This window comes from Pimephales promelas, chromosome 7 (assembly GCF_988280905.1).
Source record: "Pimephales promelas chromosome 7, fPimPro1.hap1.1, whole genome shotgun sequence".
NCBI classification, from domain to species: domain Eukaryota; kingdom Metazoa; phylum Chordata; class Actinopteri; order Cypriniformes; family Leuciscidae; genus Pimephales; species Pimephales promelas.
The window spans coordinates 39,330,074-39,357,917 of record NC_142775.1 but is presented as its reverse complement, the minus strand read 5'-3'; the positions used below and the strand labels follow the sequence as shown (position 1 = coordinate 39,357,917).

The following is a 27,844-nucleotide window of genomic DNA, read 5'->3' as shown; positions in this document are numbered from 1 at the left end:
CATGCAATGTATCGTTCCGTGCGACTTGTGACTAGTTTTGTGATCCAGGGTCACATTTAGCTTTATTATTTTTAGCGCATTTAACCCTCTGGGGTTCTTCGGGTCAATAATGACCCGAAGCGTTTAAATAAAAAAAATGTAAAAAATCGTAGCTTTACCGGAATGGTCCGAAACTTGGTGACTTTAATGGTACTTGGTACAGTATATGAACACCCAAAAAAATTGGGGACAGGATTAGAAAAGTCTAAGTGGTCACACTCAGGACCTTTGGGTCAAAAATGACCCGCATAGGAAATGAATGGGAAATTGGCAAAAATGTGAAAATACTGAGTTTTTTTGTGCGTACAATCTACAAATCAGCAACGATCTTGAAAAAAAGCACACAACAGTGAAGGGGTGAATTTTTAAAACATCAAGAGTGCAAAACAGACACATCTACACACACACACACACACATAAACACACCAAAAAATTCAGATTATACATGTTTTGCATTTTTAAAAAAAATCAGTTTGTCCACGAGATGGCATCCATCTAATTTCAAAAATTGCTTTTATGAGGCCTAAGCTTGACTCCAAAATGAAATACAGCTTTAAAAAAAATAAAAAATATATATTTTTTTTAAATATTTTTTTTTTTCTATTATATTCAATGAGGGAAAATTTGGTCATAATTATTGCATTAATACTAATTATAAATTTTTGTATTTTTTGACATTTTCTCAAAACACCAAAAAAAGAAAAGAAAAAATATTATGTAAATAAAAAAATTATGATTTTCTTTTTGTAAATATGAATCCCGCCCTTTGGGTCAATTTTGACCCGAAGTTCCCGAGTGTGACTGTTAAACGCAGAACCCCAGAGGGTTAAAGTCACGCCAACACCTTTTCAAAGCAGTTCATTGAAACAAACAGTTTGATTCAGTGAAATGAGTCAGACTTTCCATCGTTAATCAGCTGGGAGGGATCTGTCAGGACGTTTATAATCCGCACTCATAAACCCTCATTTTTATGCCAGACTGTGAGGCTTTGATAAATCGTAGCGTCTCTTTCAGGGCTGATGATCTGTTCAGTTTGCCGAGAGCACGTAAGCGTCTCAATCCTCCCCCGGATCTCAGAAAACGCACACGCTGCAGTTTCACACGACCGTCTCCTGAGTCGAACAGCTCGAGGCTTCGTCTCCATACAACTGTGTTATGAAGAGACCAGAGGTGTAGTGGCCAGATAAATAAGACAGAGAGATGATACGGATCAATGGGAACAGTGTTGAGGTGAACACCAGGTCACATTTCACCCAAAAGCTAATAGAGGAGAAGAAAGTTTTATATCAGTTTTATATCCAATTTTTTATATCAGTTATGCATTCCATTAATTTTGTGAATTGATAAGTTTCGTTAGGTTTTGAAGAAATAAAGATAACAGTGAACGCTAATTCCATGTTTGCTAATGATATCTCCCAAGTGAATTGAAGCGGTCCTAATACTGAGCCTTGTGGTACGCCATACTGAACTTGTGATCGATAAGACATCTCTTAATTTGCTGCTTCAAACTGATAATCAGATAAGTATGATTTAAACCATGCTAATGCAATTCCACTAATGCCAACATTGTTTTCTGGTCTATTTAAAAGAATGTTGTGGTCAATTGTGATGTTGACTCTTGTCTTATTCCGACGCCTGACACTTCACAGAAGTTTTATTTTATTTTTGCGTAGAGAGTTTGCGTTGGGGTTCGGAATGAACTACAAGCCGGTCCCTTTGAATCCATCTTCTACAATTGTGGAAAGTTGACTAAAGTTTTGTCTCTCAAGTTGTCTTCGCTGATACGGAGAATGGCGGCGAATACACACACCTGCCAGTCTCAAATCCGTCCCGGATCCCTCTTATTTATTTGACTGTACAGGATTATAGAGGCAACCGCAGTGATCAGAGAAGGGCTCATTCAGCACATCAGGCAATTGTTTAAGCATGTATGGGTTATAAAAACGGCTTTTTTTAACATAAAAAAATAGTGCAATACACCTTTAAGTGATTCTGCAGTCACCATAATTGGCTGAAAGGTAAATGTGTTGTTAGACAAAAGGTCAACTTGTAAAGCGTCCTTTGCTCTGATCACAGCCCAACGCATTGATTTCATTCGCTCACATGGGGATTGGGGAACGGGAAGTAAAAAGTCACACTTTAAAGGTGTTTATGACATCCTTGCAGCAGAAACAATGAGATTGATCCGCAGGTGTGTTCGTGAGAACTATATATCATATCTTGCTGTATCGTGTCTGTTTGTGTTTTCATTCCCAACCCAAGTCTTTCCCTCTTTTTTGATGGTCAGTTCGGTAGATTGCAGAGATCTGGAGCAGAACGTACAGCTCACAAAACACAAACCTTTCCAAATGAGGACCTAATCAGATCATCCAGGTACGCTTGAACTCTCTGCATCACTTATGTGAGCCATAATGCTCAAAACTTGACAAATTAGATATAAAACATGGAGACTTTCTTTTTGAAAGCATAAAGCAATAAGGCATCACGGGTAATGTATGTTTTCAGCAAGAATAGTAAAGTACAAACATATATCTTATTGATATTAATCAGAATATACAACTTTGCAGAGTAATATAGTTGATTTAATTTAGGCCGTTTACATCAACATTAATACTGAGTGTGCGGACACAGATATGTTATTATCTGTAGGTTACAACTAATCAGAATTCAGTCCGTTTTATAATATTTATATAATAAAAGAATTCTAAAATAATATAGTTTAAAAATAAAATATTTAATATTTACTGAATATTCAAGTTATTACACTGTTTAAAATATTTATAATTATAAAAAAACAAATATATGACTATTTTATTAGATTATTTTAAAATATTATTAAAAATAGAATATATTATTATATATTTTAAACATTATATATATAATTGTATGTAGCTCAACAATGTAATATTGTTTTATTTAAAAAATATTTTTGTTTCTTATTTATTTTTTTCAGTAAAAAACATTACAATTTTCTGGTTTTCTGTATATTTTGTATATAATATTTTAACATTTTTAAATATTCAGAGTGGAGTTAAATGTATTTATTTTATCTAGTTTTTAGTCAATTTTGGTCCTTATACCTCGTCTGCTTTTGTATAATGGCCAACTGTAACTGTACATTATGACACTAATGACATTTAAGTGTAGATAATTTTGTGAGAAGAAATGAAATAATGTAGGAAATCAGTTATTGTATACAAATATATGACAGATTGAAGTATCCCAGAGAACATTTGCTTCAAGCTCACTTGTGTCACTTATGTGTTCAGAAAGGTGTGTGTGAATTGTAGTCACGTATCTGACTGTAATAGTTTCAGTGTGTGTGTGTGTGTCAGAGCTCAGAGCGTTCGATTAAAACCGTGGCAGGGGACCGCACTCATTTCTGACGCACCATTTTGATGTTTCCACTGCAGAAACCTATAATGACTGTCATTTCAACGGGAAGCAATCCGACAGCCCTTTTTCCCTTTCCATCTCTAGTAGCGAGAGCGAAGATAAAAGGAAACGAGAGGATTGAATTTCATGCTTTTCTGATCACAGTGTGTTTCAGATCCGTGTGTCACTCCACTTCTGTTCCAGAGGTACAATCCCATTCATTGTTTTCCAAAAAGACATTGAATTTTAGCAATAATTTATAAAGCTTTCAAGACAGATGTGACATGAGTTTCTTCAGTTGTGATAGAGTATATGCTTCTGTAGAGCCAAAAGACACTTCCCATAATCCTCAGCTGAGAGTGACCAATCAGAGTAGATGCTTTGGCCAGTTGCACTCCCATGAAGCATTGCGAATGAAAAAAAAAATGTTATATTAGCAAATTATAGGTATATATATATATATATATATATATATTAGGGCTGTCAAACGATTAATCGTGATTATCCAAAATAAAAGTTTGTGTTTACATTATGTGGGTGCACTGTGTGTAATTATTTTATATATATATATATATATATAAATACACACACATGCTTGTATATATTTAACAAATATTTTCATGTATATACTGTATATAGATTTACATATAATATAAATTATATATCAATATAAATATTTTATATATAAATAATATTTTTTCTTAAATATACATGCATGTGTGTATATATATATATATATATATATTATATATATATACAATAATTATACACAGTGCACCCACATATATTATGTAAACATAAACTTATTTTGGATGTGACTAATCGCGAAAAATCGTTTGACAGCCCTAAAATATATATATATATATATATATATATATATATATACACAAGTATATATATGATTACATATTAAATATATTAAGCAGCACAACTGTAAATCCTCATATTACAGTGATTTCTGAAGGATCATGTGACACTGAAGACTGGAATAATGATGCTGAAAATTCAGCTTTGATCACAGGAATAAATTCGATTTTTACCATATATTTACATAGAAAACTGTTCTTTTTAATTCTAATAATATTTCACAATATTTTGTGTTTTACTGTATTTTTGATGAAATAAATGCGAGCCTGATGAGCAGAAGAGATTCTTTCAAAAACATTAAAAATAGTAATGTTACCAAACATTTGATCAGGTGTGTGTGTGTGTGTACAGATGTATATATAGGGTAATATATATAATAATGCACACACACACACACACACACACGCATATATATAATGCAATGTTAGATGCGGTTAATCACGATTACTAATATCCCTGGAGAAAATGAAAGGGGAGAAACCTGCAGAACAAGCGGAAAAAAATATTATTTCATTTTTTTTCCTCAGGCAATTTCTGCCGGATGTTTTTACCAGAATCAGCTTTGAGTCTCGTTGAGAACAGTTCACAATTCGCATGATGCAATTCATACCCAAACTTACCTTTTACATTCAGAGATTATCTTGCAGATGAACTCCATGTAACCTTGAGAAACTCAGAAAATGTTGCAATATGACCACATCAGTTTATATAGTTTAATATGGATTTCTTGACTTATTTGTGAATCATGATGTGCGTCCCAATCGGTGTTCTTGCAAGTATGCACTATTTAATGCCGGTTTGCAGAATTAATTCCCAAACACAAAAGATCACTTTAAATACCTTAATTATGCACTTAACTGACTGATGTTGAACAAAATAACCTTATAAAATTCACACTACACGGATGAGTTCATAGTGCATAGTATACGTGTAGTGTGTTGTTTGGGACACAACTATAATGTGCGTGCTACTTTTATGCTTGTTATGCAGATGGCATCTGGGGGCGGGGCCATCTCATTCTAGACAGTATTTGATTGGATGCTGTATTGATTCAGGATGAGTCCTCGACATATTTGGTCAATTTTTCAGACAGAAAAAAAACAGTTTATACACTGTAAAAAAATATTTTCAAGATTTGTTATCACAACATATTTTCTTTTGTCAAATCAACTTTATAATAATTTATTTAGTTGAGATAACTTATTATTTTGAGTTTCTGATGATCAAAATCAAACTCACTTTTTCCAGTTCAATCAACTTAAATTTTTAAGGCAACACAGGTTACTTACTTTTTTTTAAGTTAAACCAACAATATTTTTTACAGTGTAGTAATCACAACATTTTTTCTTTTGTCAAATCAACTTAAATAATTTATTTAGTTCAGATAACATATAATTTTGAGTTTCTGATGATTAAATCATTCTCCTTCATTGTATTAACTCACTTTTTCCAGTTCAATAACCTTTAAGATTTTAAGGCAACCAGGTTACTTACTTTTTTAAGTTAAACCAACAATATTTTTTTATAGTGTATGCTAAAAGGATTTAGTTAACATTCAATGTAGACATGAACTACAAGGCTCAAAACTAGTTTTGAGATGACGGGGATTAAACTTTCATGCTCTCTGTAATATACTGTATAAACCCATGTCTGCTTTTATTTTTAAAGGTGCTGAACTCTGGGATCGTCCTGCAGGCCGACTGTTATTTTAACTCTTCTTATTGATAGCAGCGCTTCATCAACTGAATTATTCAGCGTTCGGAGTTACCTGATGCCCTACAGGTGCTGAGATGGGTCAAACCTGCAGACACGGCCGACTCCAAAGATGAGTAATATTTCAGTCATTTATACATTAGTTTTATTTCATTAGATATGAAATGGCAACATGACAAAAATATGGATCTCAGCACACCATGTTGAAGTTGATATATTTGATGGCAAAATAAGTAAACTGCATCAATAGGGCATAATTCATCCAAGAACAACAATATTGTCATCATTTATCGACCTCATGTTGTTCAAATCCTGGTTCTGGTGGTAATTTTTGCTATAAATCAGCTTTTGTTTTCAGCTTCAATATTCTGCTTAACATCTCCTTTGTTTTCCACAGAAATAAAGAAAATAACATAAGGGTGAATACTGTAAATGATGAGTAAACTAGGTCTTTAATAATCACACCCAAAATGTCTGGCCTTCACTGTTTGTCTGTGGGATAATTGTATAATATAATTGTATTTAATATAATTGAAGGGACAATTTTCCTGGTGTTAAAGTCAACATGAAACCTTGTTTGCAACATATTTTGCTTCTATTATGAGATGTATTTTATGTTAAAATAAATAAAGTATAGCAGAACATGATTTTATCCATCAGGAATTGATTGGATTGTAAAAAATTGTGAAGGAAAGTTATTTCCGAGGCAGAGCAAGTAATTACATTTTGTTAAAGTATTAAGACGAACAACTTTTGTTTTATTTTGGAATAAAGTGCACTGATGAATTGTGCACAATAACACCTAAGACATAATAATAGATGCGTGTTAATTTTGATTTCATGTTGACTTTTAAGTGCTCAAAGCAGAAATGTTCTCGATTTGAGATGATCAATATCCTCACAAAGGTTGTGAGAATATGAAAACATGCATAACCAGCAAGCATGAGAAGAACAGAAAAAGCAAGAGAGGCTTGTGCTTTTCAACAGATTGAGCTGCAGTCCTGAGTGGCGTCTGTCAAAGTGATGATTGACAGCTGTCACTCATTATTTACGGACAGTGAAAGGGTCATGGGCGGATCCACGCGCTCCGTTTAACGTCTCTGTGGCGGCACCGGTAACGTTACTGTAAACATATTCATAATCTCCCATTAAGCTTTTCAATTAATAGTGCCCTTTTTTTCAAATAAATATGATCTAAATATAAAGGAATAATCCACCCAAAAACAAAAATGCTCTTATAGTTTACTCACCCTCAAACAGGGTTAATATCAATGACTAAAACACTTGCAATAAAATAAACATGAACTGTAATAAAATACAGGCAACATTTCTAAATTTCATTTAAAGTACTAAAATAACTCAAATCAAAACTGAGATAAAACTAAATGGAAATGAGAAACCCAACAAAATGATTTAAAATAATTTAAATTGATTACAAACTATACTTATAATTTAATTAGATTAAATAACATAAAAACTGTAGTAGTGTATTGATAATACTAAAATAACACCGGTTCTAAACCCATATTTTGTTATTTTTATTGTCGAACAATGAATTGTTGTTTTATGCATGAGGATTCCTTATTAATTCTCATTTTTTGTTAAATTTTCGCCAGGTTTGTGTTTATTACTAATATAGTAAGACAGTGAGATTAAAAGATCAGATCAATATACCGCTTATTAATGATGCATACTACAGTACATCTGCTCACCTGTCTCTAGTACAGTATGCATCATCAGTCAATTTGATCTTTTAATATCAGTGTTTTAGTACATTAAGGCACTTTAAGTGTTTTTCATGTTAAGCATTGAAACATATATTCACATATATTTTCTTTTTCTTCATTTCGAGGTCTAAACAGATGGAAAATTGTTTCTGAGACCTGAGCAAAACGTTTCTCCAAGCCAGTCTCAACTAAAACTACGAGCACGTCTTCGGAGCGTCATCATCATGAGGGTGAGTAAAAGAATGACTAAATGTGCATTTTTGGGTGAACTGTCGCTTTAAATTCAACTCTTTAAAGGAGTAGTTCACTTTAAAAAAAAAAACTTTTGCTGATAATTTACTCACCCCCATGTCATCCAAGATGTCCACGTCATTCTTTCTTCAGTCGAAAAGAAATTAAGGTTTTTGATGAAAACATTCCAGGATTTTTCTCCATATAATGGACTTCAATGGGGTCCAAACTGTTCATGGTCCAAATGAGAGTTTCGGTGCAGCTTCAAAGGGCTTTAAACGACACCAGACGATGAATAAGGGTCTTATCTAGCGAAACGATCAGTCATTTAAAAAATAAATAACAAAGATTAAGTTTTATAAGCTCAAATGCTCGCCTTTCTCTGTTCTGTGATGAGCGTTCGTGACTCCCCTGTTCAAACTCGTTCATCAAAATGAACGAATCTTTTTTCGAGTCATGACTCGAAGGGTCCTAGATTAGACCCTTATTCATCGTCTGGTGTCGTTTAAAGCCCTTTGAAGCTGCACTGAAACTGTCTTTTGGATCTTGAACCGTTTGGACCCCATTGAAGTCCATTATATGGAGAAAAATCCTGGAATGTTTTCATCAAAAACCTTAATTTCTTTTCAACAGAAGAAAGAAAGACGTGGACATCTTGGATGACATGGGGGTGAGTAAATTATCAGCAAAAGTTTTCTTTAAAAGTGAACTACTCAGCATATGCAATTAAAAACCCATATTGTTCATGATCAGCATCTATTAAAGTCATTTATAATCCAATCCAACAGTTTCAGTCTGTGCTGAAAGGCGTCGTGTGGCCTCCTCAGACGGTGGTGACTCTCATCACCACTTCTCTAGGTTTGGTGGTGTTCGTGCTGATGGGACTCGGCGAGCTCCGGGGCTCGTGTGGCCGAAGATGGCTCAATAGATAGCGAAGGTTATACGGACAGTGTTGTTCAGGCAAAGCCGGGCCGTCGGTGCCTGTGGGGTCCTGTGTGGGGGTGTGTGTGGTGCCGTCGGGGACCTCGAGCGCTGGCGTCCCAGCAGAAGCCATGAGTGAAGACGGTGACGGAGAGACGTCCACTCTCACCGGCTCCCTCTGGTTTAGCAGCGAACGCTTCACTTCCTCGCTCTTCTTCACCTCCTCGCTGTCTCTCTTTTTGTCGTAATTTAAAACTTTCCACTGCTGATTGACGGCTTGCCAGCGATGGAATATGCGGAAGACGGACGGGCCCTCGTGGACGATTAGAGCTGTGGAGAGATTGATTCGGGTTATGTTTTTCGTGATTCATGACTGAACAACTTATGGCGTGTCCGAGTCCACTTTTGCTAGTTTAAAGGGATATTTCACCTCTGGAAAGATGAGTGTGTATTTAAAATGGGTCATTTATGTAGAAGAAATGTGAAATTATTTTTAAATTTGGAGTTTCTAGACTGAGAAAAGCCAGAAAATGTATTTTTGGCTTATGTGGATGAAAGACAACAACTCCCAGAATGCACTTGCTTCGCTGCCCTAGGAGGCCACGCCTACCGGTAACAGAGCGCAGTAGTTAAACAACAAGTCTAGGCTACTAATGAGTCTCCGTGATGAGTCTGCCCGAAAATGTGTTTCGAGATCGCCCAAAATGTCCGGGATTCGGCTTTTGCGTTCGCCATTCATCATGTTTACTGTGGCGAGCGGGACGAGTGAGTTTCAGAAAGCAAACAAATCCTCCCTAGCGAAAAAAGAGCTGAACTACACTGCATAAACGGCTCATTATGACTGAATATATTATATCGTTTATCCTTCATTTAAACCCTAACTTGACCTTTGACCCCAAGCAGAGCCGTACGTACCGATGCAGATGACGTCCATGAAGCCGTACATCCCGTAACAGATCTGAAAGAGCAGGTCTTGCCGTTGCCATTTGGCCGAAGGGCTGAGAGACGACCAAACGAGCCACGAGATGCTGGCGATGAGGAAGAGGGAACCCAAGATGGCCGCCGCTATCTGGACCTTCTCTATGACGGTGAGGGAAATCGCCTGCCACTTCATTAAAAGACAAAGAAGGGTGTTTCAGTTCTACTCAGTATTGAGAGTCAAGATCCAGTTCTTATTCAAAACTAAATTTTTTTTGTAAACATTCTCTGGTTGCAAACTAATGATTCAAATGAATTGATTCTCAGTAAATGACTCAAGAATCAGCCTCACGGTGCTACAGGTCGCCCTACAGGTTGGAAGCGGAAGTGTCCATTACCGCTGACGAAAATAATTTAGCCTAGCGCATCCTACTGTCACACACTCTGTTTATCAGCATGAACGATGTCCACAGACAAGATGATTTCATGAAAGTATGATGTATTGCGACATCAGAAACGAAGAAAAACTAAATAATGACTATTGTAACGCTTGACGTAAAGCAAGTTAAATTTGTAGTTTTCTTATGTCTCATTAGAACTACAGAAACGCGACCTGATCTGGCAATCTTACAGGTTTTAGCAGATATATGATCCAGAACCTTTCACCCTGTTACGACTTAATAACGATTTTGGAAACATTATTTTAAGGTAAAAAAATCGTACTTAGAGTTGCGTTAAGGTCCTTACACACTGAGTCTAATGATAAAACCATTTGCATGATAAAACCATTTACCATTTACAAACTGCCTGCAAAACTTTCGTCACTCTTAAAAAAATTCAGACCAGGTTTGATTTTCTGCGTTTTTTTTTTTGTTTTTGTTTTTTCCAAGCATTTTGAGAGGTGTTTTGATCATTCGGAGCCACCGAATCACGAATACGACAAAACGCTCAGTGTGCAAGGACCTTTAGTTTGGTCTGAATTGGTCTGGTGATTCACTAAACCTCAGTGACGAAATGTAGTTACAGATACACATTTGGAGTTTTATTGTTTATAAATGCAGTTTAGTTAAAAAATATAGTAAGTCCAAATACAGAATTGGACCATTTATTTTGGATATTTTATTTTAATTAAATTTATCAAGTGACAGCAAAGACATTTTTAATGTCACTAAATATTTTTTCTCAAATAAATGCTATTCATAAACAAAAATGCATCACAGTTTCAACAAAGAAGTATTAAGCTGATTTCAACATTGATACTAAACATAAATGTGTCTTGATCATCAAATCCTCATATTAGAATGATTTCTGAAGGATCATGTGACACTGTGAAGACTGCTGAAAATTCAGCTTTAAATCACAGGAATAAATTACATATTAATATAAATACACACAGAAAACAATGCATTTAAACTGCAATAATATTTTACTATTTTTCCTGTATTTATTTAACAAATAATTGCAGTATTTAGTGAACAGAGAGACATAAACATTATTGGAGCGGACCTTGCTCATCATTTTAGTAGAATAATTAAGAATCTAAACCATTTCTATTGTAATTCAGGTCTAATTTTGTGTCTTCAGTCTTGCAGTGGTTTAGTGAGGTTGTTGTACCTGCAGTGGGTTCTTGGTGCTGATGGCGATCACCTCATACTTGTAGTAACAGAGTTCACAGGTCCACGAGCCTCTCTCACTGATCCACTTGATGAGACACGGCTGATGAGTGCTGCGAACGGACCCGCTGCAGCGACACGGGCTCAGAAGCTCGCCCTGACAAACACACACACACATGAGCTGTGAGACATGAGACTCTCAGTAAACACACCATTCCCAGAGCATCCAGAGAAGAGAATGAAGGCATGTTAATGGGTTAGTTCACCCAAAAAATGAAAATGATGTCATTAATGACATCAGACCTCCGTTCATCTTCAGAACACAGTTTAAGATATTTTAGATTTAGTCCGAGAGCTTTCTGTCCCTCCATTGAATGTGTGTACGGTATACTGTCCTTGTCCAGAAAGGAAATAAAGACCTCATCAAAGTAGTCATGTGACATCAGTGGGTTAGTTACAATGTTTTGAAGCATCGAAAATACATCTTGGTCCAAAAATAATAAAAACTACGACTTTATTCAGCATTGTATTGTCTTCCGGTTCTGTTGTGGATCCGCACTTGAAAGGAGTAGTTCACTTTCGAAAAAACTTTTGCTGATAATTTACCCCATGTCATCCAAGATGTCCATGTCTTTCTTTCTTCAGTTGAAAAGAAATTAAGGTTTTTGATGAAAACATTCCAGGATTTTCTCCATATAATGGACTTCAATGGGGTCCAAACGGTTCAAGGTCCAAAAGTTTCAGTGCAAACTGAAAATTTGTTCGTATCGTTCATTCTCAGAAAAAGATTCGTTCATTTTGATGAACGAGTTCAAACAGGAGAGTCACAAACGTGCATCACAGAACAGAGCAAGGCGAGCATTTGAGCTTATAAAACTTTTTTTTTTTTTAAATGAGCGATCGTTTCGCTTGATAAGACCCTTATTCATCGTCTGGAATCGTTTAAAGCCCTTTGAACAGTTTGTAGTTTGCACTGAAACTGTCTTTTGGACCTTGAACCGTTTGGTTCCCATTGAAGTCCATTATATGGAAAATCCTGGAATGTTTTCATCAAAAAACCTTCATTTCTTTTCGACTGAAGAAAGAAAGACATGGACATCTTGGATGACATGGGGGTGAGTAAATTATCAGCAAAAGTTTTTTTTAAAGTGAACTACTCCTTTGAGAATTAGACGTTGTTAAAAATACTTTTTTTGTATAAAGCACTTCAATAAAACTTAACAGTGTTCATCCGGCAATCCAGTTTAGACTGGTTTAATCTGTTTTTTTTCTCAGCTCACTGTGTTTTGGGCGTGAGCCTCTAATGTGCATCTAGTGTGCTATTTTTTACAACGGGACGGTGTTGTACTGAGTAATGTGTGTGTGGTATTCTGCTCTCCTGCATGTACAGGACAGCGTGTGACGAATGCGGATGGATGTAGTGACTGTCGTGTGTGTGTGTGTGTGTGTGTGTGTGTGAAGCGTAACTGAGGAGCAGCAGACACAGGAACAGGTGTGGCGCAGTGTGACGCTCACCTTCCAGCAAACACTAACGCTAGCGTCACGCTGAGAGACATCGACACTCGCACAAACAACGTGCACTCTCGTTTCTCTCTGCAGAAGAGGAGTGTGTAAACGGAGCTCGAGTTAAACGTTTCAGAACCCAAATCAATCAGATCAGATTAACTAATGCAGTCATGCTTAGGATAGAAGAGGACGCTATTGCCCAGAGTTTGCTCATTCAAAGCTCAGGACACAGGACTTTTTAAAGGAGAACTCCGGCGCAAAATGAACCTTTGGTCTAATTACAAATTGGTACCTAGTCAACCGTTCTCTGAGATTTGTTTTCATGATAATCGAATGTAAAGAGTTTTATCTCTAAAAACTGTTTAGCGTATACGCTAAGATATGGGGGCACTTAATAAGTAAAAAGAAATCGCAATTGCAAAATATAAAGTCGCAATTCTGAGAAATAAAGTCACAATTCTGAGAAATAAAGTCGCAATTGCGAGATATAAAGTCGCAATTCTGAGAAATAGTCACAATTGCAAGATACTGTATAGAGTCGCAATTCTGAGAAAGAAAGTCGCAATTTCGAGGTATAAAGTCGCAATTCTGAGAAATAAAGTTGCAATTCTGAGAAATAAAGTCGCAATTCTGAGAAATAAAGTCGCAATTCTGAGAAATAAAGTTGCAATTGCGAGAAATAAAGTCGCAATTCTGAGAAATAAAGTCGCAATTCTGAGAAATAAAGTTGCAATTGCGAGAAATAAAGTCGCAATTCTGAGAAATAAAGTCGCAATTCCGAGAAATAAAGTTGTAATTGTGAGATACAAAGTCGCAATTGCGAGATATAAATTCGCAATTCTGAGAAATAAAGTCGCAATTGCGAGATACAAAGTCGCAATTTTGAGAAATAAAGTCAGATACAAAGTCGCAATTCTGAGAAATAAAGTCGCAATTGTGAGAAAAAAAAGACAGAATTGAGACTTTTTTTCTCACAATTGCGAGTTTATATCTCGAAATTCTGACATCTTTTCTCCGAATTGTGAGATATAAACTCGCAAATTCCGAGTTATCAGGCTAATTCTAAGGGGGTAAAAAGACTTCACTTTTTTCCCCTCAGAATAGTTTATATCTCATAATTCTGACTTTACAACACGTAATTTCGACTTTATATCAATCAATTCTGACTTTATATCTTTAAATAAAGTCAGAATTGCGAGATGTAAACTTGCAATTGTGAGAAAAAAGTCAGAATTGTGAGATAAAAAGTTGCAATTACCTTTTTTTTATTTTTCATTCTATGGTGTAAACAAGCTTCCATAAATCTGAGGACAGTTTGAGACATTGTTGATATCTCGAGGAGTGATGTGAGATTTCTGTTTTTCCTCAGGAGGAACATCTGAGAAACTGGAAACTCAATGTAATCTCTAGAAGATGTCTAGTAATGTCTAGTTGAAACAGTTGAGATATTAAAGGGATATTGCTTGTGATTATTCGTTATGGCATCGGGTTTCCTCAATTTGTTTTAAGTTAAATTCAGATTATTTGATCTTTGATGAGAAATAATTGATTTTAAATGAACTTTTGATTGCAGACTTTGGTATTTTGTCAAATCTGAGCAGCGCAGACATTGTTGAGTAACATGTGAGATTTCAGTTCCTTTCCCCTAGGAGAAACATCAGACATCACCTAAAATTCCCCATTAATCTCTTTACTCTCTGAAAGTAAAGAGATCACATCCATACTCCTCCCGCTCTCCGTAAAAGCCGCCTCGAGCTCAACTTAACGTGAGTATTACATAAGCACGACCCGGTGCTCCTTCAGCCAACAGCGCCGAGAGGAAACAGAAAGGGAGTGTGTGTTCAGACAGGCCCGTCTGCAGATGGACTTGGTGGGAGCGAGTTGCCGGACAGTATGAGGAGAGCAGGATCAGCCAATGGGAGGAGAACGGCACAGGAGGAGACGAGGAGCGAGTCCAAAACCTGCAGCCTAATCCACCTCCGTGTTCTCAGACGCCATTACAACTGTGACAATCTGCTTTCTCTTACTCCACCGAGAGCTGAAGGCCGTTCGCTTTACTCCTGTTCTAATTTACTCAAATGCTGGGTTGTTTCAACCCAACTTTGGGTCAAATATGGACAAACCCAGCCATTGGGTTGAATTTTATAATTACATTTTTAACCCAAAATTTGGGTTTGTCCATGTCTGACCCCAAATTTGGGTTTGTCAATGTCTGACCCAAAATTGGGTTGAAACAACCCAGCATTTTTTAGAGTGTAAACGTTTCCCTTGTGTTCTCAGACGCCATTACAACTGTGACAATCTGCTTCACTTATTCTACCGAGAGCTGAAGGCCGTTCGTTTTACTAGTGCCAACCAAACTTACGCTCTAAGAAAATGCTGGGTTGTTTTAACCCAAATTTGGGTCAAATATGAACCAACCCAACTGTTGGATGAAACATTTTAATATAAAAATTAATTCAGTGGCTAGGTTTGTCCATATCTGACCCAAAGTTGGGTTGAAACAACTTAGCATTTTGTGTTATGCACAGTAAAAAAAAGTTGGGTTATTTGTTTAACCAAACTGTTGAGCTACACACATTGGATCAATATGTTGGGTTATTAAAAAAAAAATTGGGTCATTTATTTTTAAATCGTTGGGTAATTTCTAGAAATAACCCGACTGTTGGGTTAAATAGCCTACAGTATTTAAATATTTAACTCCACTGTTGGGTTATTTAACCCAACTAGAGTTTAACCCAATGCACTGGGTTAAAATAACCTACAGTTGGGAAGGTGCTATACCACCCCATAGTTGGGTTATTCGTTGGGTTATTTTTAACCCAGCGCATTGGGTAAAACTCTAGTTGGGTTAAATAACCCAACAGTTGAGTTAAATATTTAAATACTGTAGGCTATTTAACACAACTGTTGGGTTTTTCAACACAACTAGAGTTTAACGCAATGCACTGAGTTAAAAATAACCCAACTATGGGGTGGTATAGCACCTTCCCAACTGTAGGTTATTTTAACCCAGTGCATTGGGTTAAACTCTAGTTGTGTTGAAAAACCCAACAGTTGAGTTAAATATTTAAATACTGTAGGCTATTTAACCCAACTAGAGTTTAACCCAATGCACTGGGTTAAAATAACCTACAGTTGGGAAGGTGCTTTACCACCCCATAGTTGGGTTATTCGTTGGGTTATTTTTAACAAAAAACCCAACGAATGTTATTTTTAACCCAACAATTTTAATTGAGTGTGAACCGAAGCAAACTGAACTAGTCACCATCTAAATCGTAAATCGTGACATCTAAATGGTAACATCTTCCTGCTTTATAATCACAATTAGCAGATTAGAGCTGGGTGATAATACACTCTAAAAAATGCTGGGTTGTTTGAACCCAACTTTGGGTCAAATATGGACTAACCCAGCCGTTGGGTTAAATTTTTACATTACATTTTTAACCCAACATTTCGGGTTTGTCCATATTTGACCCAAAATTGGGTTAAAACAACCCAGCATTTTTTAGAGTGTACAGTTACATTCTGAGACAATATAAACAATCACGAAGCTGAGATTTCCTAAATAGTACATATCGCTTTACGTACTATGTACGTTAATAAAACTGAATGCACTATCCACAAATATAGATGAAAATAGTAATATTAGAGTGGCTGAAAAAGCATTTAAAAATGGCCACTAATACTGTAGTCTTCCATTTGAATTATGCAGCTTTAGCTTATAAACATATGCAGAATGGATTTAAGCAAGGTTATATGTCTTAAGCAGAGACGAGAGTAGCTAAAAGCATGATCAAATTAGAATAAAAAACGGCACGTCATGTGAAAAAAGGTTTCCAGCTCTATGGCGTTCCTGTGAGAAACAGCCGTTCGGCTTAAAGAGTGTCGGGTCGTTTGCAGAAGCCGGAGTACCTTAGTCAGATTGTTACTCCCCTGCAAAACTGTGTCAGTCGTGTGCCGCTCTGAATTATGAATAAGTATGACTCAGAAATAAATAAACATCCGAGACGTTGCTGGGCGGAGGGAGACTCGAGGGGGATTCTCTGAGACTTCAAGGAAAGAGAGAACGGGTGTCACTGATTGACACTCTTTAAATGAAATTAGCTGAAGTGATTCAGAAACGGACACTTCTATCAGAAATGTGCAGCGCTTTGGGGTGTTTGAGACCATCTTACGTTAAATTAACCTAACCTAATTTGCATCAACAGATATTGTGGCATGTTTGTTGAATTGATGCTGTTCACTGTCATAATGTATATTATGTATATATTATAAATTATTTTAAGGAGGAATGTTAACTTGTTTTGTAGTAGGTCAAAATCCTGTAGAAACAAGATGGTTGACTGATCTGATTACCGATCGTTTTGCTTGATAAGACCCTTATTCATTGTCTGGAATCATTTAAAGCCCTTTGAACAGTTTGCAGTTTGCACTGAAACTCTCATTTGGACCTTGAACCGTTTGGTCCCCATTGAAGTCCATTATATGAAAAAAATCCTGGAATGTTTTCATCAGAAACCTTAATTTCTTTTCGACTGAAGAAAGAAAGACATGGACATCTTGGATGACATGGGGGTGAGTAAATAAGCAAAAGTTTTTTTTTTTTTTTAAAGTGAACTCCTCCTTTAAACAATGTGTATATAGGCTACATATATATAATTAACCTATTTTACTCAGCAATAACAATGTTTAACAGAGCCCCAATGTTTATGTGCAACCTTGTTTCAACAGGATTTTTACCTGCTACAAAACATGAAACATTATCATGCTGAACTCTACAAAAATGCTGGGTTATTTTAACCCAATTTTGGGTCAAATATGGACAAACCCAATTGTTGGATTATGCAATTTATAAATTTAACCCAACAGCTGGGTTCGTCCATATTTGACCCAAAATTGGGTTAAAATAACCCAGCATTTTTTAGAGTGTGTAAAAAATCCTCCCTTTTTCATTGGAGTTCATCAAACTCAAGATTCAATGTAAGTTTCTCTTATTTAATTTACAAGAAATATGCATTTATCCATAAAAGAAAATCAACTGTATTCAGACGTGCCCCAAATTGATGACAAGTTTGCAAAACAATGCTGGGTTGTTTTAACCCAAATTTGGGTCAAATATGCACAAACCCAAATGTTGGGTTAAAAATGTCATTTAAAATTTTAACCCAACTTCAACTTTCTCTTTCAGCTGTAATTTTTTTAATTACATTTTTAACCCAACATTTGGGTTTGTCCATATTTGACCCAAATTTGGATTGAAACAACCCAGCATTTTTTTAGAATGCATGTGCAAATCTCATTCACTCTAAAAATGCTGCGTTGTTTCAATCCAAATTTGGGTCAAATATGGACAAACCCAAACGTTGGGTTAAAAATGTAATATATAATATTATATATTTGACCCAAAGTTGGGTTAAAACAACCCAGCAATTTTTAGAGTGTACAGATCAAAATAAAAGGTCTCATTTAATATTTATAATATTTGACCTCTTGAGATTGATGATGATCATTTTCTCATTTGTGCTTTATTCACAGAAAGTGCAGAACGCGGTGTGCAGTCATCCATACGGAAATATCCAAATCAGACCTACTTTTCAGATTAATGGTAAGTAGGTCATTTTACTAAATGTGTCAGTCTGATTCCTTATTTGGTTCCATGTCAATTAAAACATCAGGATTAGACGTGATTTAATGTCCCGAACTCATGGTGGCTAAACAAGCTGATTTTGACATGCACTGCATAGAAATTGTAAGAAACGTAGCTTGCCAGACCAGATTAAATCATTTTCTGTTTTTTATTCAATAAAAGGAAACCTCTACGTATAGCAACAACAAAGAAACCTAGTATTATTGTGCTTAAATACGTGTGTGTCGTTTGCACTTACAGCCATCTGAGGCCTTTTGAAAGCCCTGGCACTCTGGTTTACACACACCACCAACATTCCCGCTGCTCTAAAGAGGCGAAATGAATTGAATCTGTCGTAAATAACTAAATATATGCCAGGAAAGGGGCTGCCTTTGACTCTTAATGGTGGACGAACGTCCCGCACAACAAAAGGCGGCACAGAAGCGCAGCCTTAAGCCGTTCTGAAATAGCCATTTCCATCATTGGCTCGCTGGAGGGACGCCTCGTTCAGTGTGATGTGAATGTAATGTGGCAGAGAAGTGGAGTGGAGACCTGTGTAATAGTCAATGGACTCCACAGGATTACTGCATGCTAAATAATGTGTGTGTGGACATGAAGACATCTGCTTTTGAAGCTGTTTCACGAAGCTATTTTATTTATTTCACTGTAGGAACAGTACAAAAAAAAACATGATCCCAGTGGAAGCTGGGAAATATGTATTGTACAGACTCAGAGTATAGCAAGAGCTACTTTTTGCATCTCAGGTCCCTAGAAAGTCTTATCGAATAAAACAACTACTCATAGAATAAAACTGCCATAAGATGATGTCGCCTATAGATGATCAAATGTTATACCAGAAATAAAGCATAAAGCTTTAACATCACATGAACTTTTACGTTAAATTACAGTGTGCATAAGACTAACATGAATTCATAATCATGACATGACATACACTCTTAGAAGAAATGGTTCTATTTAGAACCAGAAATGGTTCCATCCCCCGCTTCATATATGGAACTCCAAAATGGTTCTATATAGAACCATTTTTTTGGTAAAAGGTTCTATTGGCCAAGTATGGAACCCCAGGGTTCTATATAGAACCCAGAGGAACCCTTTTTTAAGAGTGTATAGAACCTTTTAGGGGTTCCAAATACGTAGCGCTGATAGAACCTTTTAAGATTCTACAGTATATAGAACCTTTTCTTCTAAGAGTGTATGTTATAAATATGAAGGAAGTTTTATGCATGTTTATGACAACTGTCATTAAAGGGTTCGTTCACCCAAAAATGAAAATTAAGTCATTAATTACTCACCCCCATGTTGTTCAAACCCCGTAAGACCTTCGTTCATCTTCGGAACACAAATTAAGATATTTAAAATATTAAGATCGCTCCTGCATACAGTCCATAGGCTTTTTGAGGGAATGACAATTGATGGCCTCGAAAAGTCATTAAAGACATCGTTAAAATAGTTTTTAACACTTTTTATGCGCAAAAAACAACAAAAATAACGACTTTATTTCAACTATTGGTTTATTTCTCCCTCTGCGCGAGTCAGGTTACTAGTTTAATAGCGTAAGCTTCTGTTATTGTACGTCACACGCATCACACACATGACCAGCGTCGGCCAATAGTGAGCCTACGTGTGACGTAGCTTTACGCAATCACACTACGCTAACTGACTACAGGCCCATGGAGAAGGAAGTGAATAGTTGAAATAAAGTCGTTATTTTTGTTTGTTTTTGCGCACAAAAAGTGTTCTCGTCGTTTGATAAAGTTAAGATTGAGCCACTGTAGTCACTTGGACTATTTTAATGATGTCTTTAATGACTTTTCGAGGACAGCAAGAGTCATTCCCTCAAGAAGCCTATGGACTAGTATACAGGAGCGATCTTAATATCTTAAATATCTTAATTTGTGTTGCGAAGATGAACGAAGGTCTTACGGGGTTGGAACAACATGAGGGTGAGTAAATACTGACAGAATTTTCATTTTTGGGTGAACGAACCCTTTAAGTGTCATTCGCTCAATTGTGACATTTTGACATTGTTTGAGATGTCTTTGTAAACCAATGTCAAGAACCAAGTTCTGCATGTGCTCATAATTTCTTTGCATGACAGCCTGGATAAAAATGATGTCCGCAACAATTGTCATGTTTCATTGCGTTATTATCAACTCCAAGCACAACTACACAATATGCTTACAAAACGTTTAATAATCTTCAAATAACGGGTGAAGATGTCAATTCTCCGAGGCTGGGCATCACTTTTGGACATTACTATGTAGCTCTTGCTGTAATTTTTGCGAAATGAAATGTGTTTTTCTGCCTCTCGAACACAGCTAAACTCTCCCAGGGCTTCCTTCCGGCTGCTGGAGTCGAGTGTCTGTGTGTGAGCGCATGTACTGTAATACTACAGGGATCTCCACAGCAGATCGAGTGTGTGACTGTACGTCTCTGTCTCTGCAGGTCTACAAAGCAACAGCAGAGAAGCTTAGTGAGCATCACAGATGAAAGGAATCGTCCAGGTTCAACACGAGTTACAAGTAAGAAAAAAAAGAGAAAAGAAGCAAAAATCACGGTTACAGTAAGGCTCCCGAGGGTTTTATACAAGCAGAAATGTGAAGCCTTTTCGTTATAAAGCACTTGCATTTTTGCATTAATTATTTAGTAAAAACTTTTTTAAGTATTGTTCTTCTTAAAGGAGTAGTTCACTTAAAAAAACAAACAAACTTTTGCTGATAATTTACTCACCCCCATGTCAACCAAGATGTCCACGTCTTTCTTTCTTCAGTCGAAAAGAAATTAAGGTTTTTGATGAAAACATTCCAGGAATTTTCTCCATATAATGGACTTCAATGGGAACCAAACGGTTCAAGGTCCAAATGAGAGTTTCAGTGCAGCTTTAAACGACACCAGACGATGAATAAGGGTCTTATCAAGCGAAGCGATCGCTCATTTCAAAAATAAATAAAAAATTACAAAAATTAATCTTTTAAGGTTCGTTCATTTTGATGTACGAGTTCGAACAGGAGAGTCACACAGAACAGAGCAAGGCTCATTTGTGCTCATAAAACTTAAACTTTTTAATTTATTTTTGAAATGGCCGATCGTTTCGCTAGATAAGACCCTTTTTCATCGTCTGGAATCGTTTAAAGCCCTTTGAAGCTGCACTGAAACTCTCATTTGGACCCCATTGAAGTCCATTATATGGAGAAAAATCCTGGAATGTTTTCATCAAAAACCTTAATTTCTTTTCGACTGAAGAAAGAAAGACGTGGACATCTTGGATGACATGGGGGTGAGTAAATTATCAGCAAAAGTTTTTTTTAAAAAGTGAACCGCTTATTTAAACTTTCCAAATGTTTGAGGAAGTTACATAGTGTACGTTTAACAATGAGAACTACATTTGTTACAGTATTTTGCTTATTCTTTGTGCATGTAAACAATGAATGGCGACTGCAGAAAGCAAAAGCTGACGGCATCGACGGCCGGACATGTCCGTGAAAAAGAGGATGGTAACCCCTACCATAGATATCTATATAAAGGCTATATGTGTTACGGCGGAGTTTCTATCGTCATCACCGGCGGCCATCTTGTCACAGACAAGCTGATGTAAGATGATTGGTCAACACGAACACAAATGCTCTTATCTCGTGGAAATCTTGACGGATTTACAAACGGTTTGGTTTCTTACAAACGTTATTAACGTGGCTATAATTATCTGGATGATTATTTATTTATACACTTATTATTCATAAGTATGCTGTGTCATAACTACATCTCTGACGTTAATAACAAACCAAACCGTTTGAAAATCAGTAGAAAATTGAGCAAGTTATGGTCATTTAAATAGTACACGTACCATTAACACAATGTTACGAGTGAGCCAGCTGCCTGTGACAAGATGGCCGCCAGGTGCAGACGTCGACCTCCATTGGCCAGCAGCGCGGACGACATATCTAGCCTTTATAAAGATATCTATGACCCCTACTACTCAGCTTTCTCCACAGAACAAGAGCCTGCTAGCTTAGCTTCCAAACAAAGATGGCCGACACTATGTGTTCATTCTGTGAGTGAGATCGCCCTCTATGGGCGGGTTGAGGACATGCGGCACGGACTCTACAACTGACTGTAAAATGATGATTTTTGCGTCATCTGAGGATTTTTTTCAGACAAAAAATACATAAATCTCTCGTCTCAGGGGGATATGAGGTTTGAAAGCACGGTAATTTGAAAATACTACATGTTTTCTACTAATACAAAACTCAATGCTAAATCCTGAAGTATCCCTTTAAGTCTTAGGAAACTGTGTGTGCTTCCACTGCAAATGCTTTAGAGAACTGAACTTGCCATGAACCCACACCCAGATCTAGTCGAGATGCATTTGAGAAGATGAAGATGTCTGGATAATGCAATGTGACGTGAACAATCATTACATTTTGAAACAATACACCAGTCAAAGCCGTCTGAAGGATGCAACCGCACACTCCCGAGCGCTGTTACTCAGTGTTACGCATTTAAACAGGGTGTTTTTTCAAAGCATCTGTCAGCGGCCCAATGAACCCCAGCGCTGAATCAGCAGAAAAACAGCCATGAATCAGTCAGACAATGATAAAAGACAGGAAATCAAAGCTCTGCCCTTCATCCAGACACGTCTCTCCATCACGATGTGTGTAAGACATCAGTTCTGCTTCATCTCTACACACAAAAAGCTCAAGAGAGAAGATCTGATCAGTCTCTAACTGGAACAATCGTCTGAAATCATTCCCTCGGGTCGGGTTTGCCTGTTCTTTACACTTACAGCAGAGCTTCTCAAAGACACCACGCTGCTCGCTTTGGGGCGACAATCTCAGAATAGCATGAGGAAAATGGGTTTGCTTAAATCTGAATTCAAACTATAATTATGGAGCTGTTAATAAAACACAGAGCGCCTCAGAGGATCTTTCTGTGATTCATAAACACAGATGCTGCGAGCCTAAAACGATTCATAACGTCTGCTGTTATTGATACCATTCATTTAAGTCACATTGACCTTTTCAACAAATCATTGTTTCGGTCAACAGATATTAAAACTAATGAATTGAATTAAATATTAAATAAAGCCTTTATTTTAGTTTCTGCTTTACATTTTTAAGTACAATCAACTTAAGTAATTTCAGCAAAAATTGTTGAAAATCGCTTAACTTAAAAGCAATGTTGTCATAACTCACTGATCATATCGTGTAGGTATTCATAACATCCGTTACAATGCACAATATCTCTTCGTAAATAATTATAAACAAAGTTACGTGTATTATGATGTTATTATGCATTATAATATTTCTCCTGTTTTAACACTGTAAAAAAATATTTTCATGATTAGTAATCACAACATTTTTTCTTTTGTCAAATCAACTTAATTTATTTAGATCAGATAACATAATTTTGAGTTTCTGATGATTAAATTAATCTCCTTCATTATATTACTTTTTTAAGTTAAACCAACAATATTTTTTACAGTGAATGCATTATACTAAAGGTGTAACAATGAATAGATGCATATAATAATGTATTATTTCAAAAATTCATGAGATCATAGAATGCATTACAACACTGTAAAAAATATTTTCAAGATTTGTTATCACAACATATTTTCTTTTATCAAATCAACTTTATAGTAATTTATTTAGTTGAGATAACTTATTATTTTGAGTTTCTAATGATTAAATTAATCTCCTTCATTGTATTAACTCACTTTTTCCAGTTCAATCAACTTAAAATTTTAAGGCAACCCAGGTTACTTACTTTTTTAAGTTAAACCAATGATATTTTTTTACAGTGAATGCATTATACTAAAGGTGTAACAATGAATAGATGCATATTATAATGTATTATTTAAAATATTCATGAGATCATAGAATGCATTACAAAGCACTTTTTAATGCATTCTACAGTATGAAGGTTTTAAGTTAGGTTTTACTGTGTGACAACTAGCCCCGGTCTCCTCTATAAGCTAAGTCAATTTTTTAATTTTGTTTATATGGTGTTTTAAATATGATTTAAGGTGTAAATTCATAAGTTGTGTATTTTCTCCTGAAAATTGCAGTGAACCAAAGACAGTCTCAAAAACATCGCTGGTGTTTCTGACGTCACAAACGACATTGTAACCAATCAGAACAACGTGTGATCATCAACCAGTGGATCTCTGAGTGAGTAAGTGGAGGTGGGGCTCATTTGCATATTTAAAGCACCACGTACACTAAATGAGGCAAGGGTGTCGAGTTACATTCAAGCTATTTCAAGGCATGAATACATTTTTTTCAAGTAAATATGTAACTTTGGTGATCAAATATTAGTTTTAAGGGCTACAGGGGGACTTTTTGCTCTTTGCTTGTAACCCTCTCAGGAGGAAAGTAATGGATCCGTCTCTGCTGACTCGGCTCAGGTTTCCTTCTTTCAGTACAGGTGAGGCTCATCTCAGGTAACATGACAGTTACTTTAACACTCCTACAGTTTTTCATTTACTCTGACTTGGCACGAGCTTAAACGTATCAGTGAAATAAATGTCGTTCTGTTGTAAATTCTGGTGAATCACCTTCCCTTTGGGTGAAGACGGTGCAGAGGTTTTTGAAGTGGAAACAATTTGCATATGTCGATGAATAATTCATGAGGCCTGCTCAGAGCTGCAGTTTTCCTAAAACAAGAAGCATTAAGAAGTTTTTTGAGCAAACTTATGTGAAAGAACTAAAGTACGTCATAAGAATTGAGAAGTTTCATCTGAAGTGCTGTCTGCATTGTTCTTGGGGGGCGTGGTCATTGGCTCCTGCTCATGAATATTTAATTAGGTAGGTGCACTTTAATAGTTGTTGGTAATTAACATCAGATCTCTGCAACGCTGTTTTGTATTACAGATTGTTTTTTTGATCGTGTTATGTTTAACTGCTGTTTACATGATGTAAATATTTTTATGTTATATGTTTGGTCTATGTCATATATTACACTTTTCTTTTTCAAAATTCACATATTAAGTTTGACTAACAAAATTAGATAAATAGTTACGCAATACAATTGACCTGATGTGCAAGCACATCAAAATTGATATCATTTTATCTTTTCGTAAATAAGTTACATGCATTATATTAATGTGTTATACTAAATGCATTATAACATTTGCAGATTCCTAATAGGTTGCTTGTCCTTAATACATTATTACTAAAGGTGTAACAATGAGTTTTAGTTTATTCATGAGATCATTCAATGCATTACAAAATACATTTATGATGCATTATACAGGTTTTAAATAAAGTATAACACTATCTTTGAAATGAACACGATTTATAACAAGTTTTATTTCTTTAGTCAAATCAACTTAAATGATTAATGTGATTCAGACAACATAATATTTCTGAGTTTCTGTTGATTAAACCAATCTCCTTTGTATTAGTTTCAATGAACTTAAGGCAATCAGTTCACTTTTTACGTTTACGGTGAACTTAGATGGATAGTTGTTAATTTTACTCAACACAATTGAGCTGATATTAATAAATCAGTGGAACCACATAAAACTATTTAGCATGGTTAAATGGCTCAATCCACTCCTAGCCAATTTTTTGTTTCCTTTTTAGAGATTTTATGTAATGTATATTTTATTATGATATAATATATATTTTATTATTATTATATATTTTATAAGTCATTTTTATACTTTTTCAGTGTACTTACTAGATGGATAGTCGTTCACTTTAAACAATAGGACTACAATTGAGCTGATATTAATAAATCAGTGCAACCACATAAAACTACAACTTTTTAAATGACTCATGAGCTTAATCCTCATTTATACTGTAAAACAATTAAATGACCAATAAATTATGACAACATGTTTTTACATCGCTAAAACGCATCAAATAAGTTGTAGGTTATACAAAATTAAAAAAAAAAAATCCAAGTCAGTTAAGTGTAATTTAAGATAAACACACTTAAATTTGTACTTAAAAATTTAAGTCAGCATTTTTTTTTTTTTTTTATTACCTGTTCCGGCCCTTGGAAGCATATCCTGCACACCGGGGTACCTTCTGCATAGCTGATGAAGGAGAACCGGTCTTCCCTCCGGTCCTTGGAGAACTCATCCGCCACCGCGGGGCCCGTCCACCCGGATCCGCCTTCAGGTGCCTCGAGCCCGGCAGAGTCCTCCGTGGACGGGGCGCTCCAGTCCCGGAGCCGGTGGGCTCGTAAGGTATTGTTTTGTTCTGAGGCATACGGGCTGATTCTGGCCGTTTGTCCGCTCATGGGGCTTGTGTGATCCTGTGGCCCGAGCAGAAACACCTTGAGGTCACGGAAGAGAAAGCAACAGCGGCTCTTCAACATGCCGTGACCGCTCAACATCCGAGAACGGGAAGAATCCAGATCAACTAATGCAGGTTCCCTCCGAGTTCAGACGGTGAAGAGTGAATAGCCATGGTATTCCAACAAAACCCGGTAAAATCGAGAACTTAAATTGAATGTGTGTGCGTTACAGTTCCTGCACTGAGTTCAATGCACTTTTAGAATTGATTGCACGCGAGAAGTTGTGAATGAATTAAGTGCCATTATCAGTCAGTGATCGAGCCTAGGCTATATTTCGTCGTGCATTATTAGGTAAAAAATAATAGAAAGGCAGTAAACAGGTGTCAGAAGCCATATGATCGGTTTATTCCATTGGCTTTGTCGTCTGTGTATTTCCTCCAGCAAAGTAAAACACGTGTGTGTCTCGCATTCCTCGCTGCTGGTGTGAAATCATTCAGGAATCTGAGCCTCGATCAGTGATGTTTCCTCTCGGGATCAGATCTCGAGCTCACTTCATCATTCAGTTGATCAGGGATCGTGTGTGTAATCCGTGAGGCGTTCTCCTCCTCTGCTCGGTGTCGGAGTGTGTGTGTCTGATGCTGCGGGTTCAGCACTGTGATTCCCGGGACAGCTCCCGCTTCCCGAACACACGTCACGCGCACGCGGATGGTACGGGAGGAGGGAGAGGGACATGATGATGAAGTTGGCTATCAGTCTGTTTTTATTTATTTATTTTTAACTCTGTAACCTGAATTATTTGCACTCTGACAAAAATTGAACAGGATAACAAAGGTGCTAAAGTTATAGATTAGTTTTTCTTTACCATAATTTGACTTTTTTTATATTATCAAACCGTTTTGTGTAATTTTGGATGCTTCAGAGTGAGAAAAAAATGGTAATGCCACAAAACATCACAGAATTCATCAAATCTATTGTTGAAAAAATTATTTTGTTTTGTGCTTTAGTAATTATCAGTGTTGTATTTTCATATAGGTAGCCTA

At 36.3% G+C, this 27,844-nt stretch overlaps 1 protein-coding gene and 1 long non-coding RNA gene across 2 annotated transcripts; one reads left to right on the top strand and one right to left on the bottom strand.

Annotated features, from left to right (window-relative positions):
* Nucleotides 1-1,719: 1,719 nt before the first annotated feature.
* LOC148978404 (uncharacterized) lies at nt 1,720-6,569 on the top strand. Its single transcript, XR_016169353.1, has 3 exons — nt 1,720-2,412; nt 3,453-3,620; nt 5,950-6,569. It is a non-coding gene; the product is annotated as an uncharacterized LOC148978404 (long non-coding RNA).
* A 655-nt stretch (nt 6,570-7,224) lies between these two features.
* marchf4b (membrane associated ring-CH-type finger 4b) lies at nt 7,225-27,468 on the bottom strand. Its single transcript, XM_039683535.2, has 4 exons — nt 26,550-27,468; nt 11,406-11,561; nt 9,789-9,981; nt 7,225-9,203 (listed from the first exon to the last, which is right to left on the bottom strand). Exons 1-4 carry the CDS (start codon nt 26,901-26,903, stop codon nt 8,776-8,778), a joined length of 1,131 nt encoding a protein of 376 aa, XP_039539469.2. The 5' UTR covers nt 26,904-27,468; the 3' UTR covers nt 7,225-8,775.
* Nucleotides 27,469-27,844: the final 376 nt, after the last annotated feature.